Source organism: Pelophylax lessonae (genome assembly GCF_965119305.1).
Source record: "Pelophylax lessonae genome assembly, chromosome: 3".
Lineage (NCBI taxonomy): Eukaryota > Metazoa > Chordata > Amphibia > Anura > Ranidae > Pelophylax > Pelophylax lessonae.
Genome location: NC_138770.1, coordinates 518,436,516 through 518,459,469, shown reverse-complemented (window position 1 = coordinate 518,459,469; position 22,954 = coordinate 518,436,516). Strand labels below are relative to the sequence as shown.

At 42.4% G+C, this 22,954-nt stretch overlaps 1 protein-coding gene and 1 pseudogene across 2 annotated transcripts in view; one reads left to right on the top strand and one right to left on the bottom strand.

Annotated features, from left to right (window-relative positions):
- Positions 1-13,600, top strand: part of LOC309550183 — a 63,844-nt pseudogene extending 50,244 nt beyond the window's left edge. Inside the window, exon 3 of the transcript in view lies at positions 13,470-13,600. The product of the transcript in view is annotated as an uncharacterized misc_RNA (transcript). The remainder of the gene's footprint in view (positions 1-13,469) is intronic.
- RAB32 (RAB32, member RAS oncogene family) overlaps positions 1-20,011 on the bottom strand; it is a 168,529-nt gene extending 148,518 nt beyond the window's left edge. Inside the window, exon 1 of the mRNA XM_082252538.1 lies at positions 19,786-20,011. Within this exon, the coding sequence (XP_082108664.1) occupies positions 19,786-19,996 (211 nt within the window). The 5' untranslated portion in view covers positions 19,997-20,011. The remainder of the gene's footprint in view (positions 1-19,785) is intronic.
- Between the last annotated feature and the right edge of the window lie 2,943 nt (positions 20,012-22,954).

The window sequence follows — 22,954 nt, the reverse complement described above, 5'->3', positions numbered from 1 at the left end:
TTGTATTCTGCTCCTGTCTTGTCATTTATTCTTGACTCAGCTCCGTTCCTGACCTTGGCTTTGGTCATGATTTGGTACCTCGCTGCCCGCCTGTTGATGACCCTGGCTATTCATGTGCCTGTTTGATCTGTCTGCTGTTCCAGCTCTGTGCACCGCTGAGTGTTCCTGCCTCAAGTCTGTTGAGAGCCCTGACAAGCTGCCTGTCCTGAACCAACAGCTTAAGCAGAGTGTCCCTTTAACCTGGGCTTCTGAACACTACTACTGTTCCTGATCCATTGACTTGCCAGTCTCCTTGAAATGTAATCTCCAGCTGCAAGTTCTTCCATCAACATCCACAGGCACTCCTGTTCCTTCTGTCCCTCGGTACCCTCTGTTCCACCTTCAGTAGGGCCCTCGCTGGAGATATAAGAGAGGCTAACCTCGTCATTTCAGTCTCCTATCAGGTACTTGACATTACCTTTTTTCAGGCAACTCCAGTCTGGTCACATGATCTGGCCCCCCTGTGGCAGGCAGTGGCAGCTGCAGGGGAAAGAAGGGGTCACCAACAATGAATGGGACATAGTAAGCCTAGGAGTGATGTCACCACTCCCAGGCATTATCAGCCATTGTCGAGCACCCTCTCCTCCCCCCTGTAGTCCCCGCTAGCTGACACAAGGCAGGTTAGTGATTGAACCAAAGCAGTCTGAAAATAGGTAAGTATACAACGTGTTCTTACATAGCCTAATAAGAGTAGGTGTTAGGAGGGGGAGAGATCATTTATAAGAGCAGTTAGGTTTTGCCTAAAATTCTACTTCAAAGCTAAGCTCCAGCGTTAAAACAAAAATACCCTTGCAGTGGGGCCCCTTGCCTTGTAAGCGGAAAAGGCTTGTTAACCTGGTGCTGACCACCCACTGCAGTTTTACTGCGGCAAGGTGGCTCAGCTGCGTAAACCGACGTAACTGTCCCCGCGATGTGCTGATTCGGTTAAGAATGATATTTGGACCTGGTGATGGGTTCTGACCAATTGCAGAATGTTCGTAATGTAATGTAAACACAGGCACAAGAAATGATGCAATCTCCTCTCCTGGAGCCCTTTTTGGTTCCACGTGAGAGGAGAGAGCATTAACTGTGAGTACACAAGCACTACACTGACACCAGTACACATGGGCACATTTTTCACCCCCTGATAACCCCCCCAGTTAACCCTTTTACTCCCTGTCACAGTGTCACTATATACAGTATACAGATAATTTACTGATCACTGTATTAGTGTCACTTGTGACGCCAGTTAGCGTGAGCGGCAGTTAGGGGTAGTTTAGAGGCAGTCCCAGATAGGTTTAGGGTACCCGCCATATATTCCCTAATAAAATATACAACCCCCTGATCACCCCCAGTTACCCCTCCATTGCCCTGTCACAGTGTCACTATTATAGTGTACAGATATTTTTTCTGATCACTGTATTAGTGTCACAGGTGACGTCAGTTAGCGTTACCAGTAGTTAGCACCAATCCAGGACAGCGTCAGATTTCCCACCACATATTTAGTAATAAATTCTAACCCTTTGATTGCCGGTAACACACACACACTAAACACCTCCATTACTAGTATAGCGTCTGAACAGATCAATATCTTTATCAGATCAGAACAATACTAGTGTCCCCAATAATATAGTATAGTGTTTCCAAAACACAGCATTAGCAGGACCAGTCCAGACACCTGCCAGCACCTGCGTTTAGCCCCTCCGTCCAGCCCCTAAGAAGTGCAGTATCAGCAGAATACTGTTACTTCCAATACACAGCACACTAAACTGCAGTGTTAGCAGAGTCAGGCCTGATCTCTGCTAGCACTAGCAGTGACATTTTGTGGTAGCGGTTCAAACAGTCCTTGACAACCAGGTGCTTTTTTACCTGTGAGTCACACTAGGTACCTATATATTTATTGGCCAAAATGTCCAAACAGAGGTACACTAGTGAAGAGGCCTACATGATGCTGAGCATGACAGATGGGAGCGATGGGGAAGCCTCACTGTCAGAATCAGGCTCAGTATTCAAACCTGTAGAGAGCAGTGGCACCCTGACAGAAAGCTCTAATGATGGAATAGTTGTCCCTGCTAAGGTCAGGCGTACCCGACCCCCTTTTTCTGTTGCTGAGGTGCAACAATCGCAGGGTTCTCGTATGCAGCAGAGTGTCAGTACTAGTGCCGCTCAACCTTCTGGTGAACTGGCAAGCACCAGCAGCTTAGTATATCCTGGTCTTTGTCAAACCAGCACTGCAGTAACACTTGGTGACGTGGCGGGTCCCATAAGTGCAGTTCAAGCTGGTGCGGTGGTTAGCACAAGTAGTGTCCCGCAGTCACCAAGAATTTGAAGACAGGGCCATAGAACCCATAGAATCCTTCCTGATGCACTTGCAAATCCTGATTGGGAAACCACTACTTCCACAACGCCCATACTTTCCCCATTCACTGGCCGACCCGGAATTCAGTTGGAAACAGATGATTTTACTCCCCTTGGTTTTTATGAGCTGTTTTTCACAGAAGATCTGTACAGATCTATTGTGGACCAAAGCAATTTATATGCCGATCAATTTATCGCTGCTAATCCAAATTTGACTCTTACCAGAGAATTTGCATGGAAAAGTATATCACTGTTTCCAAATTTAAAACCTTTCTGTGCCTATCCCTCCTCATCGGCGTTACTAAAAAGACAGAGTTGTGGTCATATTGGTCCACTGACCCAATTCATCATATGCCCGTGTTCTCTGCTGCCATGGCCAGGACTAGATACTAGCAAATCTTCCAGTTCATGCATTTCAGTGACAATGAACTCTGTTGTCCTCGGGGTGACCCTGGATATGACCAGCTCCACAAAATTCTGCCCCTCCTAAATCACTTCGACCAAAAGTTTGCAGCCTTGTATATGCCCCAACAAGCTGTCTGCGTTGATTAGTGCCTGATTAAAATTTCTGGCCGCCTTGTTTTAAAACAGTTTTTCCTCAGCAACGTGCCAGATATGGGGTTAAGATGTATAAGCTCTGTGACAGGGCAACAGGCTATACATGTAGTTTCCGGATTTACAATGGAAAAAAGATAGCAATGTGGAGCCCCCCAGCTGCCAAGATTACATAGGGAGCAGTGGCAAGATTGTTTGGGACTTTGTGTCAACCTTATTCAGAAAGGGGTACCATTTATATGTGGACAATTATTGCACAAGCGTGCCACTTTTTAGTCACCTTTTTGATTCTTGTAGATTCCTGACTTAGACGGGGGGGGGGGGGAAGAGCCTGCTTGAAGTGTAAAAAATAGCTTGCAGTGAAGTGGAGGGACACATGGAATGTTTTCGTTCTGTCCTCCATTCACGCAGATACGACAGTCCAAATTGCAATGGCGACTGATGTTGTTGAGAAGCCCCTCTGTGTCCACGAACACAACCTTAACATGGGAAGGGTGGAGTTCAATGACCATATGATGGCGCCTTACTTAATTACCCGTAAGGCCAGACGCTGGTACAAGAAAGTGTCTGTATACTTATTCCAATCGGCTCTGCTGAACGTTTATGTGCTATACAAAGTGTCAGGAAAAAGTGGATCCTTCCTAAAATTACAGGAACAGATCATCACAGCCCTTCGGTTATCAGAAGTTGCTGTGGCCCAAATTCACAATCCAGATGCAGTGAGCCGGCTGCATGAGAGGCATTTTCCAGATGTCCTCCCAGGTACCTCTACCCAAGGAGCACCCCAAAGTAGATGTTGTGTCTATAGAAAACGATAGGCGTGACACCCGCTTTTTTTGTCCCTCCTGTCCTGGCCAACCTGGTCTCTGCATTGGAGACAGTTGCCGTCGTTACCACACACCAGTAATTAGTACAGTCTAGGGCACACTTTCACACAGGGTCTGGAAAGATGTTAGATGGCAATTGCATTTTGAGAGATCCTAGCCTGGAATGTTAAAAGTTTTTTGCAGTTACAAAGAAGTGTAAAAAAAAGTTACAAACCCCCAAATAAATAAAAAAGCCAACAATAGTTGTCAGTTTATTGAGTAATTTTCTGTTCTTATTGTTTTACTGTACTTTATAATATACTGCTATACTGTAATGTTTTGTTGGTACTGTTTTTCTTTGCTAACCATAGTTCTTTTTGCAGATACCACCATTCTACTGTTTTACTACACTGTATACTATTATATTGTAATGTTTTATTGTTACTGTGTTTTATTGTTAACCATTGTTTGTTTTGCAGGTACACCCATCAGCTGCAGTACTGATTTGTTTATCCTGACAACAACAGCGTTTGCTCTCAGCATATACGTAAATCAATGATTGCAGCACTGTAGGATATGATTTCACCACCGCAGTTAAAAAAAAGAGCATATATTGCGAAACATAAGTGATGGGGTGGACTTAGGGGGTGGATCCCCCTATGCTTCGCCATATATTTTTTAACACTTTTCTTGGCAGAGATTTCTTCATCCACATGGATCGATGTGAATGGAGGAATCTGTTATATTCTTTTTTTTTCATGGGCTGAACAAGGAAAAAAAAACATTGCATTTATGACAATCATTAGAAGTGGGTGGATGCTGGGAGGTCTAATGGTGGGCATACCACACACTTTTTGGCAGAGATTTCTTCATCCACATCGATCCACCCCTGCCCCCCCCCGTGGTTGTGCGCAAAGGCGTACACACGCATGGGTCTGGTGTCATATGTAAACAGCAATTGCATAATGCATGTGAGGTATTGCCACAAACAACAGATCGAGGGCAGTAATTCAGTCAGTAGACCTCCTCTGTAAATCTAAAGTGGTAACCTGTAAAGGCTTTTAAAGACTTTTAAAAATGTAGATAGTCTTTCGCCGCTGCACGGGCGTGCGCAATTTTAAAGCATGTCATTTTTGGTATCTATGTACTCGGCATAAGATTATCTTTTATATTTTACCAAACAATGTATTGTGTATTCGTGCAATGAATTTAAAAAAAGTTTTTTTTTTCCCCAAAAAATTGTGTTGGGAAAATCTCTGCGCAAATACCGTGTGACAAAAAAAAAAAAAAAAAAACACCCACCATTTTGTTCTGTAGAGCAGCTGCTTTGAAACAAATATATAATGTTTGGGGGTTCAAAGTAATTTTCTAGTAAAAAAAAAAAATTCACGTAAACAAAAGTGTCAGAAAAGGCATGGTCTTCAAGTGCTTAGAAGAGTGGGTGATGTGTGGCATAAGCTTTTAATATTGGGCATAAAATGCCAGGACAGTTTTAACACCCCCCAAATTACCCCTTTTTGGAAAGTAGACACCACAAGCTATTTGCTGAGAGGCATGTTGAGCCCATGGAATATTTTATATTTTGCCACAAGTTTCGGGAAAATTACAATTTCTTTTTTTTTTTTTATACAAAGTTGTCACTAAATGGTATATTTCTCACACATGCCATGTGTATATGTGGAATTACACCCAAAATACATTCTGCCGCTTCTCCTGAGTATAGGGATACCACATGTGTGAGACTTTTTGGGAGCCTAGCTGTGTACAGGACCCCGAAAACCAATCACTGCCTTCAGGTTTTCTAAGGGCGTAAATTGCTCATTTTTCTTTCTCACTATCTATCACAGTTTCGGATGCCCTGAAATGTCAAGATAGCCCAAGCTATTTGCTAAGAGGCATGGTGAGTATTTTGCAGCTCTCATTTATTTTGGAAAATGAAGAAAGAAAAGGAAAATGTATTTTATTTTTATTTTTTTTAATTTTCAAAACTTTGTGACAAAAAGCAAGATCTGCAAAATACTCAACATGCCTCTCAGCAGATAGCTGTGATTTTTCTAAAACTTGTGACAAAATATAAAACATTCCATGGACTAAACATGCCTCCCAGCAAACAGCTTAGGATGTATACCTTCCGAAAAAGGATAATTTGGGGAGGTTTTGTGCTATCTTGGCATTTCATGCCCTCCGAAACTGTGATAGGTAGTGAGAGTGAAATCAACAATTTACGCCCTTTGAAAGCCTGAAGGCAGTGATTGGTTTTCGGGGTCTAGTACACGGCTAGACTGCCAAAATGTCTCACACATGGGGTATCCCCATACTCAGGAGAAGCAGCAGAATGTATTTTGGGGTGTAATTCCACATATATCCATGGCATGCGTAAGCAATATATCATTTTAATGACAACTGTGTAAAAAAAAAATATATATATATTTTTTTCACACACCTGTAACAAAAAAATGTAATATTCAATGGGCTCAACACGCCTCTCTTGTGGTGTCTACTTTCTAAAAAAGGAGTGATTTGGGGGGTTTTGTATGGCCCTGCCATTTTAGCACTTCAAGAAATGAGATAGGCAGTCAGAAAGTAAAAGCTGTAAATTCCAGTACTGTATATTCACCACAGTTTGTAGACGCTATCACTTTTGTGCAAACCATAAAAATATATGCTTATTGAGTTTTTTTTTTTTATCAAAGACATTTAGCTAAATACACATTGACCTAAATATATGACAAAAATTGATTTTATTGGATATTTTTTATAAGAAAAAGTAAAAAATACATTTTTTTTTGGGTGCACAGCATGGAGGAAGCCTGCCAGACAGAAGAATAGGTAAGGGTATACACCCTATTCCTCTACCCCTAATTTTAATCAGCAGTTAAAACCTTGCAGTGTGTGTAGGAGGGGGGGGGGGGGGGGTGGCAGTTACTGAAAGGGTATTTATTCACAATGTTCAGCATTATTACATCAATAAATGTTTATTTTAAATGCAAGTAATGTAATTACCTGCATCTAACCTGGTATAAACCTCTTGCAGGGCTATAGTGTGAGATGAAGATGCACTATAGGGGGCTCTATTAGTTCATACAGTATGCTTATGAAAAGCATCCTAATAGAAGTAGAAAGCAGAGTGACAGTGAGATGAGCTTATTGTTTTGCTGATTCTCATTTTGCTGTCCAGTCACAGGCTGAAATGGGTCCATGATGACCTGGACTCAGAGGAAGCTGGTTGATTGATGCTAGCCTTCTAGAACATCTAACATGTTGAAAGGTGTAGTTAGTTGGTCTGCCACTAGAATCCCGTTTCCATTATGATATGGTAAATAGAAAGTTGTAATCAGGTATTAGATCCCCCTTAGAAAAATCCCTCCTCTAGTGATGTAATGGGTGGAGTTCGTGCCCACATAAATGCAAGCTATAGGTTGGGCCCAGAGAGTGCAGCGTTTGGGAACAGGACACCCCAGAGTTGCAAAGATGTAAACCTGTACTGTGTTGATCCAAAGGGCCCTGTGCAGGGCCAAATTCCCAGGTGAGGTGCTGCAGATCATGGAAGGAATAGCTGTAGTGCTCATATGTTAGTAGCTGGGGAGGGGGGGCTAGGAATGAATCTGTTTATATGGGACTGTGCCCAGCTGGGCAAGGCTGTAGAAGGGACACTAGGAGGAAACTGGTACACTAATGGAAGCCCCTTGTCCTGACCCTCAGCTGTGACTCAGTGATGGAAGCTTAATGTTGTGGAATTAGTATACGCAGGCAGCTGGTCCCAATTCTATGGTGCTCCAAAAGAGGAGAGGGAAGAAGGCCTGACTTAAAGTTGAATAAATATCTGTAAATAACGCCTACAGAATGTCTGACCTTATATATGGCGTTCTGTGCCGAAGGTTCTAATAGTATGTCATCGCTGTAAATGCATTTGTGTGTTCCGTTATTCTGAAAATTAAGGCCTCTGACCAAGGATGTCATGAGTGAGCCTCTGGCCAGGAGATAAGTGTCCAAGATGGTGGCTACAAAGGCAAATAGGTGGGTGCTGTATCCAAGAAGAAGTGGGGGTGAGTTTGGTACATTCTGGAGAATAAAAGACTTTTTGGTTTATTCTGGAGAATAAAGGACTGCTGGCAAAATCTCTGGATTGAAGGTAAATTTTGCTGCAAAAGCTGATTTTATTGTTTTACAGTATCTTTTAATGCTTTAACATACTGCACTCCACTCTGAACCCTGCACACTATTTTTAATACCCCATACAATTATTCCTTACAAGTATGGTTATATAAATAGACAGAAGTTCTTTGCACCATTGGATCTTGTTAATAATACCACAAACAGGCACACTTTTGCTGTTTTGTTTTATATTTTATATGAATGAATGCTATTAAGACACATCTACTTTGGGCAAGTAGTAGATAAAGTACAAAGTATATGACTCTGTGTCCTTAATCTCTTTCTTTATTTCAAAAGTGAAATATCAGGGGTCTGTTTAGACCCCTGGTTTCTCCTTAAAAACCACCTGACAGTACTGGCCCTCTGACAGACAGGACTGTAATGCTTCAAGTAATAGGAAGTGAAGTCTGATAAGGGGTTTGAGTGGAATGACCAGTCAGATTTCTTTTCTGCAGCTGCTGAAGAAAAATGTGTCCAAAACATGATCTCAATTCCTGTTTGGCAAAACTGCTGGCTTTATAGCTGCTTTTATTTCAGCTGGATGCAGTCAGCCTCCTTCCGTGAGTTTATGGCCTGTGCTGCACCACAGGGGCAGTTACCCAGCATCCATTTTTTTCCATCCCTGTCTTTCATCATCATGTGGAAGGTACTGTGTTCATATTGCGGGTCCAAATTACTACAGACACAGGGTCCAGCAAGCATTAGCGGGCGTGTACATCTTCAAGGCCCACTGTGTAAATTTGCTACTGACTGGGAAGGATGTAGGACAGCGTACACTTCCGGAGCTGGTGGTGCCAACCCATGTCCTGCACCTTTTTGATAATGAATAGTACAAACAAGTGGTTACTGCCCTCACCTGTAACTGGTCACTACAGCAAGGAGCATTGGAAAGGCAACGGCTATTGACCTGTCCATTAGTATGCGTTAAAAACAGGGGTTTAGTTGCACACATTTGCATGTGCTTCCATTGTTGGAGACTCATAGAAATTAGAGCTAGGTCCACAGAAAATGAGATGCCTTGCCCGGACTCTGTGGCGTATGCATGTATTTGCAAATGTGTGCAACTAAACCCTGTTTCTCTTACGTCCTCTGACAGACGCAGCCACTTCATAGTTTCCTCACAAATGGGTAATGCGCCACCTACAAGAGTAGACTAGGCAGTGAAAGTATTTAGAAAAACTTTTCACAAGACACACCCTTAGGGGCTGTCCCCTCAGACATTACCCCAGACACATTCAGCTTACTAATCAGTTTCTTGCTGCCTAGTGTTAGGAGTAGGACCTAGGTTTCCCTGATAGGACTCCGGTCTCAGTTTTTTATTTTCTATGAGAAATGTTTCTGTTTAATTTTCTTTACTCACTATCGCTAGCTAGTGTCAGGGGGATCCTCCTGGTGAACTACAAGGGATAGCCGGGCTGAGGTTTTGCACTGGATAATCTAGATCCTTTTTTTGCTGGGACGCATCACCCTGGAACACCCTGGTTACAGCGTACCTTTCTTGGCTGGCAGCACCCCCACTCAGGGTGGGAGGCGAGCTGCCTCGGAGCGGAGCCCATGGTCCATGGTATGGTGAGTGATACTGCCCCCTGTGTCCCTGGGACAATAATCGGTGGGGGGATCTGGGCCCACTCCTGGGGATGTCAGAGCTGCGGTCTTTGTAAGATCACCCTGGCCTGTCAGGACAGGTCCTGCCTTCCCTGATCCTAATGGGGGCACTATAGTAGCGTTTAACGCCAAGAGGGGGGGGTGTATGGCTACTACCTTGTACTGGAGAAGGTCCCTGTGGTTGATTCCCACTGGGGCTTTGTTTCCTGGGCTCCTGATCGCCAGCGCCACGTTCGGCCGCCATTTTGGGTGTGGGCAGCCAGGCTGCATCAATGTATGGGCAACAGCCCTTTTCTGCCTTGCTGGGTGTTTTGGTGCCGTTTTCGGGCGCCATCTTGAATGTGGGCAGGCCACACTGTATGGGCGGCAGCCATTTTCCCTGTGCTTCACCAATTCTTATGGCACCATTTTCTTGTGACTCAGGGAAAGTTTGGCCTCTAGTGATCTGAGGTCACTTCCTCCCAGTAGTATACTACGTCCACAGCCACCCCTCTGTCCAAGGTTTTACTTACCTCCTCATAAAAAGAAATCAGGTTTGTTTGACAACTTCTGTCTGTCATGAATCCATGCTGTCTGTTGCTTAAAATATTTTTTTCTAGCAAGAACTCATCTATGTGGTCTTTTACTAAACTCTCCAGTATCTTCCCGACTATAGAAGGTAAACTAACAGGTCTATAGTTACTTGGCAAAGAATTTGATACCTTTTTAAATGTAGGGACCCCATTGGCCCTTCGCCAATCCAGTGGTACTATTCCAGTCCCTAAAAATTAGAAACAAAGGCTTTGAAATTACAGCGCTTTATCCACCCTTATTCTGTCTAAATATTTCTGGATCATATCACTTTTGAACCATTGTGGATAATTTGGGGCTGTGGCAATACCATCCTCTTTATGGTCAGGAGCTCCACCATGCTACTTTGTATACACAGAGCTGAAGAAAGTATTTAATAAATTTGCCTTCTCTTTGTCCCCAGTCACCCACTCCTGATTATTTTGTAAAGGGCCTACATGCTCAGACCTAACCTTTTTACTATTAATATATTTGAAAATTTTTTTGGGGTTTGTCCTACTATCTTTTGCAATCTGTCGTTCATTTTGAATTTTTGCATCCTTGATTTCCTTTTTACATATGTTATACATTATGTTATATTCTTTGTAACAATTCCTTCATCTTTTTTTTTTTTTAATTCTTTATTTACTAAGAGGTTGCAATACAAACAGACTGAAGGCACATCAGGTAAAGATGAAACAGTACAATCTGACAACAGCATCATAAACAGCACTTCACCAAGGTTACCATAGCTGTAAAAAGAATATAGTCCACTGGAACAGAAAGGTGGGATCAGTCCCCCCCTGGATGTGCAAGAGAACAGACATGCCAAATGTTACAAAGGATGGCAGATTGGATAACAAGGAAACAACCTCAATTTACAACAAATTTATGGGTGTCAGGTACCAGGGTAGTACCGACGGATGGGCTCCTGTACAGAGCAGGAGCAGGAAACGGCAACTCCAAACCATGGAGTCAGTCAGGGAATGAACAGGTAGCAGGGATAAAAGCTATAGAAGATCCCAGTCTCAGGGAGGTGAAAGTGCGAGTAGGTACAGATGGGAGAGAAAGAAAAAAGGATCAGGAAACGCGGGGCTAAAAGAAAAAAGGTAAAAGAGAGAAGAAAGGGGGAAGGAAGGAAACAGGAAGGAAGCTGAAGAGGCCGGCGGTACCCAGGTCCCCAGGCACGTATCCCAGTGTTCCTTCATTTTTATATTTTTTAAAAGCTCTTTTCTTTTTATTTATAGCTTTTTTAACTTTGGCCGTGAGCAACATATGTTTTATTTTTAGCCTTTTAAATGTATTACCCATGGGAATATACTTTGCATGAGTTTGCATAAAGTCTTTTTGAAAATTTCCCATTTCTGTTCTGTGCTCATTGATTCTAATATTTCCTCCCAGTCTAAATCGAGGAGAGCAGCCCTCATCCTTGGAAAATTTGCTCTCTTAAAGTTAATTGTTTTTATATTTCCTGTCTGCGTTTTTTGCTTACAGCTAACATTAAATTAAATCATATTATGGTCACTGCTACCCAGATGTTCTTTTATATGAACATTATTAATAAGCTCTGCATGGTTTGAGATTACCAGGTCCAACAGAGCATCATTTCTAGTAGGGGCCTCAATAAACTGCACCATAAAATTGTCTTGTAAGAGGTTTATACATTTTTGCCCTTTAACTGTTCCAGCAGTGCCATTACTCCAGTTAATGTCTGGGTAGTTAAAATCTCCCATTATTAGCACTGTCCCAGCCCTTGCAGCCCTTTATATCTGTGCCAGGAGCTGAGTCCCCACTTCCTCATTAAGAGGTCTATAACAAACTCCAATGATAATCTTTCTATTACGCACACCCATGTACATTTCAACCCATACTGCTTCAGATTCAGCACACTCTCCATCCTCTTTCACACTCACTTTGAGATCACTTCTCACATAGAGACAAACACCACCACCCCTCCGTTTTACCCTGTCTTTCCAAAAGAGAGCATAGCCGGGAATATTAATAGCCCAGTCATGTGAAGAATGAAGCCAAGATTCAGCAATACCAATTAAATCATAGTTTTTCTCATTCACCAGAGCTTCCAACTCACCTATTTTGCTTGGCAGACTTCTGGCATTGGTGAACAAACACTTAAATTCATTGTCACATTTTGCACCCTTATTTTGCATATTTTTAATTTTCATACAAATAGTACAATTTCCAATGGTTGTTTGTAACATGGGAACCTTCTTATCCTCTGCCATAACTCTCCCCCCATCTTTCCCCTTTCCACCCACCAATAGGGGCTGACCCCTGTCTGACCTGTCTGCCCCATTATAATCAAATTCACCCTCCCTCCTCAATCCTAGTTTAAAATCTCCTCCAGCCTTCCCATAAACCTCCCCCCTAGCACAAAAGACCCCCTTCCATTTAGGTGCAAACCATCTTTAGCATATAGTTTGCACACCAATGGAAAGTGAGCCCAGTGCTTTAAAAACCCTAATCCCTCCTTCTTACACCAGGTCTTTAGCCATTCATTCAGCTCTCTAATCTCCCCCTGCCTTTCCTGTGTTGCGCATGGCACAGGCAATATTTCAGAGAATATCACCTTGGAGGTCCTTCCCTTCAACTTGCAGCCTAGTTCATTAAATTGGTTCTTAAGGAGCCTCCGCCTTCCATATATTCTGTCATTGGTTCCAATGTGGACAAAGACAGCTGGGTCATGCCCAACCCCTCCCTGTAATTTATCAACCCGATCCACCACATGCCAAACCCTGGCACCAGGGAGACAGCAAACCATTCAGTTGAGGTGATCCTGGCGACAAATTATTCTATCAGTCCTTCTGATTACAGAATCCCCAATTACCACCAACTGTCTAGGCCTACCTACCACCTCTACTAGACGGACTGCTCTCCCGGCTGTTAGGGATAGCAGTGACATCTAGGGCTACCACCTCTGAGCTTGCCACCCCCACATCTTCACCCCACATGGCAAATCTGTTGGTGTGCTTAAACCCAGGGCTGGCCTTCCTTTTCTGTGAGCCTCTACTACTCCCTCTGACTGTATTAACCCATCTTCCTACCTGATAAACCTGACTTACCCCTCCACCCTCCACCCTCCCCAATAACCCCACTAGCCACCTGCTCAGCGAGCAGAGGACCCCTTTCAAGGTTGTCAGTTCTGCCCAGTGTTGCAATTTGCTCCTCCAGATCTCTAATGTGAGCTTCCAGAAGGGCAATCTGCTCACATCTGTCGCAGCGGTATCCTTCTTGGAGCGGTTGCCCTGTTATTGTATACATGCGGCACACTGTGCACTGCACAAAGCCTTCAATCTTGCTAGCACACATTTTCCCGGTTACAACAATAATACAACTAATAGAAAATTTCAGATGTTACTTATTGGTCAGAAGACTCCTGTTATAATCTCTTGTTTTAAACTCTAGTTTTTAACCCACCACTTAGTCAAGATCCACTTGCTCAGAGATCCAGCAAGCAAAAAGGTGGCAAGCTCAAAAAAGAGCAAGCTAAGAAAGGAGTCCTGCATAAATTTAAAAAGCACCTGAAGCACCTGTGACCAATTAACCACTCCCCTTAATTAGTAGTCTGAAGGAAGGAAGGAAAGAAAGAAAGAAAGAAAGAAAGAAAGAAAGAAAGAAAGAAAGAAAGAAAGAAAGAAAGAAAGAAAGAAAGAAAGAAAGAAAGAAAGAAAGAAAGAAAGAAAGAAAGAAAGAAAGAAAGAAAGAAAGAAAAAAAAGGCTATTTAAAAAGTGACAGAAAAAAAAGAGTAAAAAAAAAAAAAACCTAAAAAAAAACTACAAGGAAAGAGCTTCTTAAAATGCAAACAACAGTCACCAGCAGTCAAAAGCAAAACTGTTTATCTCTCTCCACTCAAATTTCCCACTCTTCAGCCTCCAAATAGCAAATCTGGCAAGCCAGAGTATTGCTCAACGCTCCTTAACTGTGGCATCCCTTCACCATTGTAAGCACTCACCAGATATCAGATCACTATGAGCCTTGTATTAATAGCCTGGAGCCTGGTGAAATCCCATTCAGAGTTGTAATCATCAGGGTAAACCTCATAGGAGACTGGCACTGTGCAAAACAAAGCTCACACACGGGAGCCAAAATGATGCTCATGTAGCACCCCCCTAGGTATGTGCTAGGGAGAAAGTCTGGTTTGAAGCTCTGTCTGCTTACCAGAGGGGCTGCAGGTAAATCTATATTGTTCTCTACCTACCAAAGAGCTGGATCTGTTAGTGAGGTCTGTTCATTGTGCTCAGCATTCAATTCATTCAGTCTAGAGAGTGTTTCATGCTGGTCCAATGGGGAGGCATGTTGGACAGTGGGAGGAAACCCGACGAATGGGTGCATAGGCTTTTGATACAGTCCTGATGATTGGCAGAAGGCAGACTGCCTTAGTGCATGTTGGGATACTGTATAAAAGCCAAGAGCACATGTGCTTGGGGGTCTTTCGCTGGAGAGCAGAGTCCCAGTAGGAGGGGACGGTTGGCTCCTCCTCTGTAGAGGTGCCATGCGGTCTCAGGAGGGCATTCTGAGGGCCAGAAGAGTGGTCGATAGGAGCAGAACCCAAAGGTCCAGGGAAGCTGACTGAGAGGGGAGACACTGGAGGTTCTGTTTCTGCAGTATCGTGAGTACAGGAACTCGTGTCAAGGGGCCTGACCTGAGGGGGGCCACCCCTGCTCATAAGATAGTCAGTGTATGGGTGTCAGCAAGAAGAGGATGCTAGGGAGAGTGTCCTGAAGATAGCTGATCATCCATCAAGTCTCCTTGTTAGAGAGAGTAAAGAAAACAAGAGACTGAACCCCATTCATCCCAATGGCAGGGTAAATTACCAGCCTGGCTGTTACATATCTATCAGCAGAGATTTGAAGATAGAAGTCCTCAAATGTTGTGAATAGTTTAATTGGAGTATCCCACTATTCTCTTCTCCCATCCCAAATACCAAAAAATCAAAAAAAAAAAAACACCCTCTAGACTTTTTATTCCTGTTAGGAGCAAGGAGGGATCCAGGAGCTTTATCTTATCATAACCATGTGTTGGTAACCAGGGGAGCCCGCAGAGTCAGTATCCAGCAGTCCTTACAGGGGCAGTGCTACACTCACGTAGTGAAGTATTTATTAAATACTTTAAAAACTGCAGCATATATGTAAACAATGGCCAAAAAACTAAAGACTTACAAAAGATGGCCGTCGCTCCCAGCATGAGGACACGGCGGTGGCGGCGTCAGTGTGTAGGCCCCTGCCTCCATGCGGGTTGTTTTATATGCCCCTTATCAGGGTTCCAGCCAGTCTGGTGACAGTGCCTGAAGCAGGAACCAATCCGAAGTGCAGCACAGCAGTCACGTACCAGGTATCTGGGCAAGCCTGGACAAGTTCTAGCTAACTAACTACAGCCATGGTCTCTTTAGTGGTGGTCTTCAGGTGCATTAGGTTGGTGCATCCTGACGATTATGCCAAGTTGTGGGCAGGGCCACTCGCCCTGCATGTGGGGATACCATTCACCGTTTAGCACTCACCAATGCCCGGGACCAGGCGGGGACAGCGGTTATGTGAATATCTAACACAGTGTTTCTCAACTCCGGTCCTCAGGGCACACTAACAGGCCAGGTTTGCAGGAAAACCGAAATACATCACAGGTGATTTCAGTTGCTGCTCAGTGATTGCAGTATTCTAGTCTGTATCTCCCCAAAGTAATACTTAAAATATGGCCTGTTAGTGTGCCCTGAGGACTGGAGTTGAGAAACACTGATTTAAGGCAGTTCCCCAACTTAGAGTTGGGCCCTAACACTGTGCACAGTAAGAAAAGTGCAGAGTTTCTCTGAAAAGTGCTGTCCCGTGTCATTACTCACTATTGCCTGATGAATTTTGCATTTAGGAAGTCTGCAGTGAACCTCTGTTACCTCACTCCTGGTAACAGAATGGGGTATTACTGTGCACCTAGCGTGGACATCATGGGTGCATTTGTTAACTCCTTCCTTCCTGCACCTGGCATGTTGCCAGGCTAAGGATCTCCATAATGCGGGCTCAGCCCTGGTTGCTTTTGGGCTGGATCCAAAAAGGCCTGGAATAGCAGCACACACACATTAACTCTTTCCCGCCAGCCACTAACTAAAACCATACCACTGTAGGCAACTTGCATAAACTCTTCTGGAAATTAAAGCAGAATTTAGGTCTGACTTAACAAACCTGCAAGCAGGAAGAATTTTTATTGTAGAAGAGACATACTATGTCTGTTCTGCAATAAAGGCTTCTCCCTCCCATGTTGCTTTAGAATGTACACTGAGCTGTGCAAGCGCAGTTTAGTATACATTCTTGGCAAACCTCAATGCCAGGATGAATTAACTACAGTGTGTAGGCACAGAAGTTAGATGATTCCCAGTCCATCTAATCAAGATGGCTGAAGACCCCAAACCCAGAAGAAGCCGGAGAAAAGATGTCAGTACTGGCAAGGCAGGGGAGGTGAATATTGGAGGGTTTCATTTAGCTTTAATTAGTAGTACATAGCAGATGTCGGGCTAGCAGTTTGTGGTCTCTTTCTAAGACACTTTACTTTCACTTTCCCTTGGCATCCTTCCATCTATCAGAGCACTAACTATTATGCTTTTATAATTGTAAACTGTTATGTTCCTCCTTTCATGCTGTTACATTGCGTGTCATTTCTCTAGCAATACTATATTATTGCCTTCACTCCCCAACAATGTCATGTGTCTCTCCCTCTCTCGCTCTCTCTATCTACTATCCACAAAGTCTTCCAAATGGGATACCTCTCATCACTGCAATATGTACTATGTTCTATTAATTATAGCAGCTGGTTCATTTTACAATAATGCCCCTTTTTTCTTCCTGTTACTGTTCCAACATGTTTTCCCTGTCATTTCTTTTGTTTTATGTTATTTTATTCTTCAGTCCAGATGAAGTGGGAGTTGTCAACCCCCCAAATGTATTAGCTATATTCTCTGACCTGAAATAAACTTCTACTGGATTTGGCACAAACCTGTGGTGCTCTCATCCTTCAACATAATACTTTGACCACTCCAGGGACTTCTATAGATACCCGGGCTTAGAGAAAATCTAAGCCTATATTTTCACCTATTAGTGGCGCAGCACCCTCCTAGGTAGGTGCTAGGATGAGTGTAATATAATTTTTGGTTTCTCTGCTTAACAGGGAGATAGCTAGATAAATTAAATTTCTGTCTGCTGAACAGAAAGCTGTGATCAGCTAGTGTAGTCTGCTCAGTGTGCTCTGGTGCTGCTCAAGCTGTCTTGAAGTTTCACTGTGTCCTAGCAACCATGGAAAGTTCTGGACAGTAGGCAGAAACCATGCAGATGGGAGCATGAGTCCTTCCCAGGAGAGGATTACACCAGACTGGGGGGGGGGGGGTTGCCTCCCCAGCACCTGTGGCCATGTGGCCTCAGGTGGGCGACCAGAGGGCCTAAATTGCTGACATGTGGCTTCAGATGGGATCTGACATCTGAGAGCCTAAATTATGTGTGGCAACCCTGGCCTGACAATCGCTGATAGAGGGAGAGTCTACAGTGCATCTAGTCTGGTATCACGTAGAGAGAAGGCTGCTGGTAGAGGTTCAGGAGCCTTGTACAAACAGTACAGATACAAGGATTCTTAGACAGTTATACCTTCTTGTGCTCTAAGTCAGCTGAGGGCCCACACAAAGAAGAATGCTGGCTAGTGTTCTTAGAGCTTTGTCCAGAACCGTCCATTGCTCAGTTCTGCAATCATTGTGCTGCTGCTGTGAAGAAGTCTGCATGTGCCTTTGCAGGGACTTTCAGTCATGTTTCACTAGGAAAGGAAGTTAGAGTCCTCGGTGTGAATAGTTCACTTTGGAGTATCCTACTATATCCCTCTATCCAAGTTCTACAATAAAGCAACAAAACAAAACCCCTAGACTGGTCATTGGAGACAACGAGCGGAAGTGAGTGTGCGCACCTGGCTGTGTGAATGTACCATGTGCCTGGCTGTGGAGCAAAAGTGGGGAAGACTTGGGCAAAATACCAGCGATTCCTGCAGGGGTAGCACTACAGTGGTTTCAGAGTTTCACCAACACACTTAATTTGCAGCCTGATTGTGTTATTGAGCAAATGTAAAATATTTCTGGCTATTTCCTCTGAAAAATACATTCTAATTTGTATTTCCTAATGAAACCTGCCTTATCTTTCCCTTGTGCACTGTGCAGAATCAAGCTCTTTATATACTACCCAGCAACTGTATTTGTGGCTATTGTCTCTGAAATTATACATTCTATTTTGTTTTACATGATTATATCTGCCTCTTATCTCCCTCTTTTAGCTTTTGGCCTAATCAAGCTGCTTACATTCTCCCCTGTTAATTTACAATATTTGTAGATATTCTCACAAATATTGTACAGCTGATTACATGCTTTCCAGCCACTGTACTATATACATATTAACTCTGGCTATTGTCTCTGAAATACTACACTCTAATTTTTATTTCATGATAAAAGCTGCATTGTCTCTCTATTTTACATTGCGACCTAGTCAAATTGCCAAAATATTCTCCAGCCACAGTACTGTATTTGTGGCTTTTGTCTCTGAAATATTACACTCTCATTTATATGTAAGGATCTTTGTGCACTCTTTTGATGTTTTAATAAACATTTAAGACAGATATAGTGCAGCACTGGGAAAAACAAAGCTCACAAACTATGCTATGAAACTCTTTTGCTATTAGTCAAAAAATATAAGATAAGGGCTTTGGCTTTATTTGATATAATACAATTTTTAGATCAGTTGTGGCTTCTACTTCCAGCCAATTTAGGCCTAATATTGCTGGATAAAAAAAATCAGATGTCACTGCCAATACTACCTAAAAAGCCTATTTTTTAAAAGCGTAATTAATTATATTGGGGTACTGCTCTTATATTTAAGCTAAGCAAAAATATAACAGTAAAAATACGTGCAGAATTTGTGATGCCAGAATACAGTGTTGCTGGGGCTCTCTGTGAAGATCATACTGGTTTGTGACATCTCCGACAGCTTAAAATCATCCCCCAAGAATGTAATTTAAAGGATTGGGATATTTTCCATGTCGCCTTTGACATCACAATAAAACATATGCCCTCTCTCAGCTGTATGGTATTTAATAACTTTGTTTTGCATTGGTACCCCATGCCAGTACCCAGCTCCCTATGCCATTTCTTTGACAATCCTTATTAGACTTGAAAATGGCCAAAATTGATTTTCATAAAATCACCTACTATAGACTTCAATGAAGTTTAGATTTAGGACTACAATTTTCTGACTTTATGATGAGTTTGGCAAATTACCTGCAAACCAAACCAAGACTGATTCGCTCATCTATAATTAAAAGTCATGCTCCAAGTATTAGATATTTTTTTAGATTTTGGATAATTTTTGGCTTTGGATTTTTAGACCCTAGTACTATACAGATTAATTTAGGCATTACATATTTCCTTGCCTGTTCTAGGAAATATACTGTACCTGACGCTTATGTCACCCCTGGTCTGCGTTATAGCATTTTGGGACTCAACATTAAAAAAAAATAAAACTAAAAACTCAGAATTTCTCAAACATTGTTTTTGAAGATTTTAACCAGACACCAATGCATTAAAATGGTTCCTAGTCGATTTTCAGGAGGCTATGCATGCTTCTTTTTGTAGCAGATGCTGTTAACTCAATGCTGAAGGATACATAACTTAATAATGATTGTTGTATCAATTGATGAATTCAGAGGAGGACATACCTGCAATATCCCAGAGCTGCAGTCTGACCAGTGTTCCATTATCCCAGTCAATTATTTTGAGAGCAAAATCCATGCCAATAGTAGTTCTGTAATGCTCAGTGAATAGCTGATGCACATAACGTCGGATAATACAAGTTTTGCCAACCCCTGTCTCTCCGAGCACCAATACCTTGAAGAGATGATCATTGTGGATGCACAGTCCATTGGCCATAACAGCAGGGTATGTCTCTCTAACAGCAAAATTTATATTAGAAACTACTTTTTTTAAAATTCTAAATCCCAATTTTACCCACGATGCTACATACAGTTTAGTGGTTTACAAGGCAGAAGTAAAGTGTATAAAATGTGTGCAATGTATTTAACTATGAGGCTTTTTTTTTTTTAAAGAATACAGTAACTGTTATACAGTTAATCAACCACTTGATTGCGTAGCACACAACAGGAAATTGCAGTGAAATGGCTTTCTTAGGCAGTGAGCATAGGGGAGAGAAAAAGGTATGTGCATAACTATAAAGAAGTACATTTAAAATACTGAGTAACATTTGAACAAAACATTATTATCTGTCCATCTTTATTTTAAGTGTACCTGGCATGAAATATACAGAATTTTGTCACGTTAACTGCATCCATGCTAAATAATGTGTAAATATAACATTTACAATTATGTATTACTTCTCACAAGAATCACAGTACTCACCAGACAATGCCTTTATCTGTTTTTTCCATCAGCATATCCATATTTTTGTTTAGGTATTATCCAGGGTCAACTTCATGGACTGAGATGACCCAATTATACAAATTCTGGTGTCTGTACAATTGTTGGCTGCATTCACAGATGTCTGGCATGGATCATTCCCCTGCTGTTGCCTTTCCCTGCAGACTGATTCCTTATAAAGTTACAAAGTTGCAATCTGATTATTTTAGGACAGAAGACTGAGGAAATAATTCCCCCTGCCTGCCGCAGACTGGTGACATCATCTTAGCCTAGACAATGTCACTTGACTGGAAGCTGAAGGACTGATTTTAAATAGGTACAATCAAACCAAGCAAAGTTTGGATTGCTGGATGTTCGCCAAACCCAGCAGGAAGTCCGCCAACTCACAACATTGCACCAAACTCCACTAAAGTCTATGAGTCGAATCTTACAATTTTTCCTTTTCCTGACCACCCAAGCTACATGCCTGGATAAGAGACTGATAAAGGATTCTAGGGGCTCCCCGTACCTTTTTTGGAGTTTTTTTCCCCTAAAGAGCAGCAAGTGTGCATCTCCCTGCCCATCCTTAACCAGACCAGGCCACATGCCTTTAAAAATGGGAGAGTACCTTGCAAAGGGGACAAGCAAAGCTTCCCCTTCCTTGCAAAGCCCCTTGTTCTTATGTTGAGGGGACATGGGACTCATCCCCACATCCTGTGCCCCAAAATGGATAAGAGTGTACACAGAAGGTCTCATTGGAATTTAGAAGACCCCCTTAGAAAATCTGGGGGCCTCCAGATATCTGGTCTGCCCCCCCCCCAACTAGTGAATGTGTACAGGGTACATAGTAGCTGTTGTTACTCATACTTTGCATACACAATGTGTAAAAAGTAAATAAAAACTCCCACACCATGGAAAAGTTCTATTTATCAGGGACCCCTACCCACACTTCCTTATTTTCGCCTAGGCAAGAATTTTGTAACAGTTGCTCACAGCCTCCAGGGATATCCGTGCCATAAACCCATGAGACTACAGGGTACTCTATGGCGCATGTGCCATGCTGCATCATCAGGGGGGTGGTTATATCTTCATGGATTTATCATAAGGCTGGCTGCAAGACTCCAAAAGAAACAGAAGGCCTCCCCCTGGTGACGTCAGAAGAAGATGGGGGCATGAAAATGGGTATGATGCAGCAGCTTCTGGATTGCTAAGCACGTGAGTATGTTTTTTTGTGCACAACCTTGGTATAGAGCTGGCTAGATTGAAATTCCTCTTTAATCACGATGACCCGCCACTCAATGATGTTGACCTGATGACCTACCACTTGACCTACAGCAGATCTCATGCCAGCTGCTGTATGTAAATAAACAGGTTGGGGATGCTGGGTGATGTCATTGATCAAATATGGTGCCACAGGTGAACAACCAGTTTGTTCACCTGTTTGCCTGTTCCCCAATAGTTGCTGCATTTGGTCAAGAAAAATTTAATCAAATACAGAATGTACCACTTGAACTTGCCAGAAATGCAATATCCTTGCCGAATCCTGTGAATCGAGCTGGAAGCATAAAACTACTTATCTATCCATCCCCCATGTAATGGAGATTTGTCAGGTTTGAAGTTCAGCTTGGCTGTGAACTATTACTCTCTCCATAGATAATAAAGTGAAGTAATGAGCATAGCCACCCTTGGACAGGAAAAGCGTTATTCAGGATGGCCAGCTGAAAATAAAAGAGTCTTCAAATATAAAACTTATGCAGCCACCTTTCTGAAGAACCGGTAATTTGCATTATATACAATTATTTTTTTTGGGTTTAGATACACATTAAGGAATAATTTTTATGCACAAAGTGCCATAGGTTACTGAAGCTAATCATAAACCTTGTTTTCTCTGATATGACTTACAGAACATTATACATACACAGCCCCAACGTAAAAGTTTCATATTCAGTGATACCACCACATACTATATTAAGTAGCTACGTTTGGAAATATAGGGAGTCTGTGGACAATGTATTTCCCTACAAACTCACTAAATGAGAAACAGAGATGAGCAGCTATAATTTCACACATAGCATGTGAGAATGTGTGAGCAGCCAACAAATATATTTAAATGTTAATATTAACAAAGGATGTTCTGTCTGATCATAAAAGCAGCACTAGTAATAAAAATACAACAGCGCTATTGAGGCGAGTTAAAATAATAATAAATAAACATTTATGAAATAGGATATACTAGATAAAACAAAGCAGATAATTATATCATTGACTACTTAATGCCAGGAACACTTCTACATTCAGAAGAGTTTCCACATTAAATAATGGATTAAAAATTCTTGACTTCCTTATTTAAAATAACAAATATGTAATACTTACCTGTTCTGTGCAATAGTTTTGCACAGAGCAGACCCAATCTTCCTCTTCTTGGGTACCCCGCCGGTGCCTGTCCCCTCCCCCTTCCCCCCTCTGAGCTTCCCC